This window comes from Sphaerodactylus townsendi, linkage group LG06, assembly GCF_021028975.2.
Source record: "Sphaerodactylus townsendi isolate TG3544 linkage group LG06, MPM_Stown_v2.3, whole genome shotgun sequence".
In the NCBI taxonomy this organism is placed as follows: Eukaryota; Metazoa; Chordata; class Lepidosauria; order Squamata; family Sphaerodactylidae; genus Sphaerodactylus; species Sphaerodactylus townsendi.
This window is the reverse complement of record NC_059430.1, coordinates 109,840,531-109,849,844: the sequence shown is the minus strand read 5'-3', so window position 1 is coordinate 109,849,844 and position 9,314 is coordinate 109,840,531. Positions and strand designations below refer to the sequence as shown.

The following is a 9,314-nucleotide window of genomic DNA, read 5'->3' as shown; positions in this document are numbered from 1 at the left end:
AGCTGCTGCGCGGAGAAACGGAGGAGTCGAGCTCAGGTAACGATTTCCGCGGACACGAGTCAAACCTGAGTCGCCTTGTGCGTGCGGAGAGGGCCTAAGAGTGCCAAAAATAAGAGGGGGCTGCTCTACTGGTCTGAAGGAAAGTTTGGTGTTGATTGGTTTCTAGCATCTCCTTATCTGTTGAATGTCTTCTGTAGCTATTATGATGGAACACGGAGGATTTTTAAGAAACTGACATTTAAATATTGTTCGTTTTGAAAGCCCAGTAAGTAAAATGTTCCTTCTAGGCTTCTTACTTTCCCCTTGCTTGAATGGGACTGCCAAAGTCATACTGTGCCTAGGTGCAAAAAAACCCCTTGGCCTGGCCTGGACTGACAACAGTAGCCACACTGGCCTTGTAGTGCTCCTAGAATAGATCTCTGGGGCAGCTATTCTTGGGGCCTGGGTATAGTTCTAGTCACCCCACCTGGAAAAGGATACGGGGGGCCTTGGGCATGCCAGCCTCCAGGTGGGGCCTGGGGATCTGCCAGAATTACAGCTCATTTCCAAACTACAGAGATCAGTTGTCCTGGAGAAAATGGATTCTCTGTGACATCGGACTCTATGGCATTGTACCCCCTCTTTTTTCCTTGGGCTCCATCTCCACATATCCAGGAATTTCCTGGAGCTGGCAACCCTGCCCTCTCGTGCCTCCCACTGATGGCAGTTGGCCCTAATAGAGGGACAGAAAAAGGAAAATCAAATAAACTGATCAAAACGTTGGAACAAGAAAGGGTTAAGAGTTTGGGGTTTTGTAGCTTAGAAAAAAGACAATGGGATGGGGTGGAGAAACAACAGGTAGACATAATTGATCAGAACATGGATGGGAAGAGCTTTTTCTTTCTCCTCCATCATTCTAGGGCTCCAGAGCCCCCAATGACAGGGAGTAAATTCAGGACAGGGAAAAGGAAGTGTTGTCTTTCAATAACAAATAATTCGCATATGGAACAGGATGGGGTGATGGCCACTGGTCTGTCTGACTTGAGAAGGAAATTATAGGCCAATTACCCACCTGTGTCGGGGCGCGTGGTGGGTCTAGAAGCTCGTCACGGCAAGAAATGTTGTCCCATCGCACTTCTTCTTTGCAGTGCACCAAGAGAGGAGGCACGTTGGGCCAAGTTTCCCTGTCCTGACGCGCTTCCTCTTGTCCTGTGCGTGCTTCTCACTTTCCGCGGGGAAAGTGAGAGCACTTCTGGCACAACTTTTTGTGCCAGACTGGGGTGAGGGCAGGGAATAGCTGGTAGTGAGTCTTCAGCCATAGATAGATTAATGGAGGGTATGCCCACTGATACTTATTATTTAACTCTGATGGATGAATAGAATCTCCATATTCAGAGAAAATATACTTCTGAATACTAGTAGCTGGGGGAGGGATGGTTTTGGCCCCTACTTGTAGGTGTGTGGCAAGACACTGTTGGCATGGTTCCCAACTCCAGTTGGGAAATTCCTGGAGATTTGGGAGTGGGTCTCAGGAACCATAGCATTTGGGAAATGGAGGAACCTCAGTGGGATATAACGCCAAACATCTCACCCTCCAGAGCAGCCATTTTTTCCAGACAAGTCCATCTCTGCTGTGTAGAGGGTAGCTGTAATACTGGGAAAATTCCAAACTCCACCTGGAGAATGGGGACCTTAACTGTCAGAAATAGGCTGCTGAACTAGATGGACCTTGGGTCTGACCTGGCAGGGCTGTTCTTACCTTCTTAAGCCACCGTGGAAAAGCAAGGTGAAAAATAGAATAAGTAAATAAACACCTTCTCTGAGTCAGATGTGTGTTTTCTGAACTGCTTTGCAGCCTTTTGGTAATCCGATGATTCAGAAAGTCAGTACATTACAATCTTCCTCAGTCAGCACAGAACACTCGGAAGTAGGTAAGGGAAAAATACACAGACCCACCAGGACAGGATGTTTTGAAGCAACACAGAATAAGCTCTTCTTGGGCAACAAAGCACTCACCTTTCTCTCACTGCATTTCCTTATTCCTTAACTTTGGGCTTAAGGTCCAGCTGTTTATACACATTTTATCATATAAGACAGTGGTTCTTCACCTTTAATTCCCTCCCCCCCCGCATGTTAGCAACATCATCAAATTTCCCCACACCCTGAGGGGAAAAAATCAGGACATCACTCCAGACCAGGGGTAGGGAACCTTTAACACTCAAAGAGCCATTTGGACCCGTTTTCCACGGGAAAAGAAAACACTTGGAGCTGCAAATAATTTTTGACATTTAAAATAAAGATAACACTATATATATATATATATAGTGTTAGAGCCGCAGGTTCCCTACCCCTGCTCCAGACAATTATGTTTACATGGACAGTTTCAAGTGGGTAGCTAGTTCTGAGTCAAGCAACACCCAAAAGACTAACAAGATTTCCAAGGCATAAGCTTTCAAAAGAGGGGTGACACAGACAGCAGGCCTTGGATGGAGGATTTTCACTGGGAGGCCGGACATTGATCACATGGGCAATTGGTTTATGCTGCTCCCTCCACCCTGAGAGTAAAATCCCAGAAGTCAATTTTTCCATCTGGGTGCTCAAAAACATGTCCCTGAGCAAATAGGAACCAAGGCTAGCATTAAAGAATTGGTCGATGACCACTGGGCACAAGGGTCTCATTGAATATATGCTTGTATGTCTTGTATGCATGTCATAATTTTTTCTCTATAAATATAGGAGCAGGATTGGAGTCCAACAAGTTCTGAAAGACCTTCAAGATTTCCAAGCAAGGGTTGTCTACTTCCAGAGGGCACCTGGAGACCTCCCATTATTACACTTGATCTCCAGACGACCACAATCATCTCCCATGGGGTGGGGAAATGGCTACTTTGGAGGGTGGACTATATGGCATTATATTCTGCTGAGGTCCCTCCCCAAATTTTGTCCTGAAGTCACAGCTGGATTTGGCTGCCCGCCACAGTCTAGGCGACGAACGTATTTTTGCTGACCCATGGAGTCTCATGGATCTCAGTGGGTTTCCAGAATGCTCTGTGGGATCCAAAGGCTACAAGCTCCCTGGATGATATGATCAATGACTGGATTACTAGATTCTCCCAGGCCTTGATGGGATTGCTCCCTGGCATCTTCTCCGTCCTCCACTCCCCAAATACCATGGTTCTTGAGACCCACCCCCAAATCTCTTGGAATCTAAGCAGGGTCAGCCATGGTTAGTATTTGAATGGGCAACCTCCAAGGAAAGCCAAGGTTGCTATGTTGATTCAGGCAATGACAGACCACCTCTGAATGTCTCTTGCCTTGAAAACCCCATGGGGCTGCCATGAGTCAGGTGTGACATGGTAACACTTTCCACCACCAGTCATAGTTTGTATCCTGCCCTCACTTCAAGGAGCTCAGGAGTTCCCATCTCTCTTATATCCTTACACCAACCCTTTAAGGAAGGTTAGGTTGACTGGTTGTTACTAATCCAAGGTCCTGGTAACATTTGAACATTTGAACTAGCCTGAATTCCACACCACAGCCATACTGGATCTTGAATTGGTCCAAAGATTTAATAAGCATAGAGTGTAAGGGATCCTCAATCTTGTTGAGTCACTGGGCACTTAATGACCACCATGGTGGATGTGGACGACCACAAAATGTGGAGAGATTTCAAGACAAGTGTCCTCCTATGATGGAGACAGGTGCTTTTGCATTGTTTTCTTTGAAGCAATTCCTGCTTCAGTGAGAATGGTGGAAAAGCAGGACTGGTTCTTTGCTTTGGGGAAAAAGAAACAGGCACCAATGCACATCAGTGGGCAACATGTTGGGCTTCAGTGAGCCTGCATATGCTACTGAATGGTGCATTCCGTTTTCAGCACTGCTCAAGAAGTTTGCTATATCTGGTAATGTCAAGAATGAAGCTCAACAGCCCTTAGTTTGTTATTTCTGAACACCATCGACAACACAGCAGGAACTCCACCCACTTCAGCCACACACACCAAAATCTACAGTGGATGAAAAACTCCAAACAACCCTAACGAGAGGTACAGTACACAGTTCTCCAGCACTTTGGCCTCATGTGTATAAAGAAAGAAGGAATGTAATTGTGCACCACTTTGTAAACATCTACAAAAGATATCTTTCCCTTTTCACAACTTCCAGATTCCTTTCTAAGGCAATATTAAATGCAATTAATCACATTTGTTTGTTAGGATGCAAGTTACTCAGTTTCACCCACTCTACTGGCTGCAGTCCAGGGACTTGCAAACTCAACGTTCTTATTGCTGGACTGGGAAAGCAAAAATGGCAGTTGCAGGCTGCCTTCACTATTGCCAATTGAGCAGCGTTGGTGACACTTTGGTATTAGTCATTGTTTTGCACTAAAAAGCAAAGATCTTTCTCACCTTCTCACAGTTGGAAGTTTAGGATGGAAAGAAGCATGGAACATCCATCTACTGGCTCAGACTATTAGTGCTGACTTTGATAGACCATTTGCTCTGATCAGCAATGGGAAACGTTCAGATTATTTACTATCTGAGCCTTTTAACTGAAGATGCCTGGGACTGAACTTGGGGCTTTCTACAGATGAAGCAGATGTTCCAGCACTGAGTCATAGCCCATCCCCATAAAAACATGTCAGATATTGGACACATGAAGCTGTCTTATACTGAGATCACTGGTCTATCTAGGTAAAACAGAGAAGGTGAGAATGTTGTAAGCTACTTTTGGATAGACATTCCTAAGGGAGAAAAGTGGTCTATAGCAACCAATAAGATCAGTATTGTCTACTTCAACCAGCATGGGTGTTCAAGGTCTCAGACAGGCATTCGTAGTACTTTGGGCGTATGATAGATTTTTAACAGAGGAAACGACCTAAAAGCCAACTGGGGGCGGGGATATAAACTGAACGTCACGAGACAACATGGCTGCCTCCACTGAGAAGCGACCCTCTGTAAAGCGCCATCTTTAGGCAAAAGAGTGGGGACATTCTCTAGCAGGTTTCCGTACACTGACGTCACAGGCGGGCGCCGTAAGATTCGCACAGGAGAAAAACGCGTGTGGGTTTTGTTCGGAAAGAGGCAGGTGGGAAGCACGTGAGAGGCCGCGCAGGACCGAAGGTGCTTGGAGCTTTGCCGGCATTTAGGTATCGTGAGTTTACTTTTGCGGAAGTTTCTTCTCCGTTTCTCTAGGCCCATCCTGAAGTCTTAGTGCCTTTTGCAGCCGACTGGAGATGAGAGTCTTTGGGCTGCCTTCTTAAGGTCCATGTGGTTTAAGGTCCATATGGACGGTCAGTTCTAGACTTAATAAGTCCCCTACAGGTTTTTTTTTGTTTTTAAGCTGCAGCCCATCTTGCGGCAGGTAGGATTTTTCCCCAAGCTTGCCTTGCCCCATTTAAAGTCAACGTTATTGAACTCTTGCAATTAAAGATATTTTGTGCTCTGGCGCATGAAATGTCCATCTCGTTTGCAGTAAAGGTTGTTTAGATGGCTCGTTTATTATTTTGAATCCTGTCCTTCATCTAAGGAATTCAGGATAGTTAGTGTCTTTGGTTCCCTCCTCCTCTGTCTTATGTGTCCTCCAACTCTGTGAGGTGGACCAGGCCTTAGCAAATTTTCTTTGGCTTTAAAAGCCAGCACAAAAATTTAGGAGCCAGACTTGTAAAAGCCACACTTTTTCAGGGTAATGTATTACCATTAAAAAAAAATACTAGGTCCCACAATGAAATTTGTAGCCACTGGGCTACCTGGGGCTGGGAATTGGTCAAGCCCTGAGGCAGACTAAGGTGAGAGAGAGAATGAGTGGCCCAGTGGAAATAATGGCAGGACAAGGATTTAAAACTCCTGGTGGCTAAACACCATTATGTAACACTTTTAAAACATTACCAGAGCTCTATTTTATTATCTTGTCTGAACTTTCAAGATTTTCTTTTCCTAAAGCTGTAAAGGAAAAGCAGAGGAACTTCGTACTTGATTTTGTTTTCCTGTTTCTTCAACAACAGGTGATACCATGGAGGCGCCTCCTGTCTCTATGATGCCAGTCACTGGTGGTACCATAAACATGATGGAATATTTGCTCCAAGGTAAACTGCAGGCAAGAATTCACTTGGATTTTTTTTTCCATTTAACATACTGGAGGCTTGTGAAGAATCTTGGGAAATCGTGCATTTGGCTGCCCTAATTTTTTTCCCCAGGATTCTTTATAGCTCAATCCAGAGCTGTGGCAAACAAGGACAGCACCACTTGAGTTCTGGTCCACCCACTCCATGGGGCTTTCCCGCAGTGCAGGAAGCCTGAAAAAGTAAAAGAAAAAAGAAACAAACCTCCAACTTCCCCATAGGGGAGAATAGAGGTACTCTGCGAAAATTGCAGCGTATCTCCATTGGCAGCTCTGCTGGCATAAGGGAGCCGGGAGGGGTCTGGAGTTCAGCCAAGGTCAGCTCTGCCCCTGAAATGCCGGCAAAGCTGGGCACAGCAATTAAGCATCGGTGCGAGGCTAAGTGTCATGGGTGCTGCAGCAGTCATGTGCCAGTGGATTTTTAAATTCATGCTGCATTCAGAGGAAGATCCCCTTCTCCCCAGATTGTGCTGTCCATCTCTCAGATCCCTGAATCCACCAGTTTCTCTTCCTCATGTACCCCCTTCCTTGTTTGTTAACCATCAGCTGTTCTCAGCATTCTGTTTCTTTTGGCAGATGTTTGTCCTCATTGGGATTTTTTTTAATGAGTTGTGCTACTTGGTTGATTTACAAAGTCTTGCTTTTTCTAGGTACCTGGAGAATTCTTTTGAGTATGGTGAGACCCAAGTTTTGTACATAGGTGGCTTGGTCATCCACCCAAGCAACAGCCAGTTTACTGTTGAATAAAGTAAAGCAAAAGTCGCATGTTAAAGATGTGCAAAATTTACTCTGCTGTAAGTTTCCATGAGTCAGAGCTCACTAAACCAGAATACACGTTAGTCTTTGAGGTGCCACTGAATTTCATGCAAGAAATGAACATGGCTACATTTGGGGAATTATTAGATACTAGCAGGCCCGGCCACACTTCACTGTGGCTTTAGAGGCGGGGTTGGAACCGAGGAGGAAGGGGAGAGCCATACCAGCTGTTTTCCGCGGCTTGGCTGGGAACGTGTCTCCCTGGTCTCCCTGGGTCTGGCAGCAGGGGGTTTCTCGGCGTGAATGTGCATGCCGCAGCAAAGGCAGGCAAGCCACGCCCCCCCGAACGGCAGGCCCTCATTGGCCCAGCTGAAGTCTGGGGAAATTGGCAGTTTACGGGGCTCAGGTGTGACCTGGGACCCCGGCGAAGGGCACATTACCTGCTCGCCACAGGAAGGGACGTTGCCTGAAAATTTGGGGGTGATCAGTCCAGCCGTTTCGGCATTAGGGCGTGACTACCAAAGTCACGGTTAGCTTTTTATATATATAGATAGCAAGCAGTTCATTCCACATGGCTCCACTTTGAAGTGTATTTCTTCTGTAGCCAGCTAGCTATATTTATTTAAACATTTGTATCCTGCCTTTCTGCCAAGTAGGGCCCTTATGGCAGCAAACATCAGTTAAGAATACATTAAATCAATACATTAAAACAGCTTACGTTAAGTCCCCTCAAATCTCAACTGACTTATGGCGATCCCACTGGGTTTTCAAGGCGAGAGACAAACAGGTGGATTGCCATTGCCTGCCTCCATGTAGTGTAGTTCCTTGGTGGACTCCTATTCAAGTACTGACCAGGGTCAACTCTGCTTAGCTTTGGATTGCTAACGAGATTTGGCTACCCTGGACCGTCCAGGCTAGGGCTTTAAAATAATATGCACGGAGACATATGTAAAACTAAGAAGGAACGCCAGTAAGGAAATGCAAGACAAAACAGAAAAGTCTTTTCCCATTTGTGGAAGACAATGGTCAAGTAGGACCAGGCCTGTTTCACATATTTAGTTGAGACAGACCCAGAATTCTTACCATGTATATACTCAAGATGGAGCCACAGCCTTTCCTGGCTCTTTGTTGAGTGTACCTGTTTGCAAAGAGCAGCCTTGCACTTTTTTCCCATGCATGCTGATAAATGGAATGTGTGAAATATCTCCTAGTGCCAAGGGGAACTCTGAAAGCGCTCTCTCTCTCTCTTTCTTTAAGATCTTTGTGGCCTTTGGAATAATGCTTTGGGATGTTTTTGTAATGGCTTTGGTTTCTGAGATGCATTTGCTCTCACAGCTTTGGACAAATGGCAGGACAACACAGAGGGATCTTTTGCTTTTGTTAATGAGCGTGTTTGCCTCTTGTGTGCTGTTCCAGGGAGTATTTTGGATCAAAGTCTGGAGAGCCTGCTTCATCGACTCCGTGGTTTGTGTGACAACATGGAACCGGAGACCTTCCTGGACCATGAGATGGTGTTTCTCCTGAAGGGGCAGCAAGCCAGCCCTTTTGTGCTGCGTACACGCCGCTCTCTGGACAAACCTGGCACTCCTTGGCATTTGCGGTATCTTGGGCAGCCGGAAATGGGAGACAAAAACCGCCACGCCTTGGTGCGCAACTGTGTGGACATTGCCACTTCGGAGAACTTGACAGATTTCTTGGTGGAGATGGGTTTCCGCATGGACCATGAGTTTGTGGCCAAGGGCCACGTGTTCCGAAAGGGCATTATGAAGATTGTGGTGTACAAGATATTCCGCATCCTGATCCCAGGGAACACTGATAACATTGAGCCCTTGTCTCTCTCCTACCTTGTGGAGCTCAGTGTTGTAGCACCGGCAGGACAGGACGTGGTCTCGGATGACATGAGGAGTTTTGCTGAGCAGCTGAAGCCTTTGGTGCAGTTAGAGAAAATCGATCCTAAAAGGCTGATGTGAACACGCTGGTTTTACTGACTGAGGAGCTTCTGAGAGCTTCAAACAGCATAGAGAGATGTGTAGGAACAGAAGAATCAGGATGATCTGGTTGGCTTCAGAATCTTTGGTGTCTTGTTTTCCGGTGGTTCCAAATAAAAAAAAATGGCGATTAGTCTTGTGCTGCTTTTGAATTGCTCTTTCTGGACACTGGAGTTAGAGTCTAGAGCTGTATGTAAAGCTTCTTTGGAGAGCTGTGTGCGAATCTTCCTTCGGCCCGATTAATCGGAAACAGTCTGGATCCTGGCGCAGCAATGGCTCGTGTAACTGTCATCATAAGTGATATCTTCACATTCCTGTTTGATATACCAAAGTGTGATTTGTTCCCATTTACCAGAACTCCCTCTGAGTTTAGTTTACTTCCTGTTTTTCCTGCTGTCCGAGGGAGGAGTTGCTGCTATGCTGAGCCGAAGGCAGTTTTAAACAGATGGTACTTTTTTTTTTACTGCAATGCCTGAG

At 45.9% G+C, this 9,314-nt stretch overlaps 1 protein-coding gene across 3 annotated transcripts; it reads left to right on the top strand.

Moving 5' to 3' along the window:
* Positions 1 to 8,970, top strand: MED18 (mediator complex subunit 18). 3 transcript variants are annotated; one of them, XM_048502182.1, is made up of 4 exons: positions 1 to 36; positions 2,716 to 4,022; positions 5,978 to 6,058; positions 8,266 to 8,970. In XM_048502182.1, the coding sequence occupies exons 3-4, from the start codon at positions 5,986 to 5,988 to the stop codon at positions 8,817 to 8,819; spliced, it is 627 nt and encodes a 208-aa protein (XP_048358139.1). In that variant the 5' UTR covers positions 1 to 36; positions 2,716 to 4,022; positions 5,978 to 5,985; the 3' UTR covers positions 8,820 to 8,970. The 3 variants fall into 3 exon arrangements, with proteins under 3 accessions (XP_048358139.1, XP_048358138.1, XP_048358137.1); XM_048502181.1 differs by lacking the exon at positions 1 to 36 and having other exon boundaries at positions 2,315 to 4,022; XM_048502180.1 differs by lacking the exons at positions 1 to 36; positions 2,716 to 4,022 and adding an exon at positions 4,056 to 5,122.
* Positions 8,971 to 9,314: the final 344 nt, after the last annotated feature.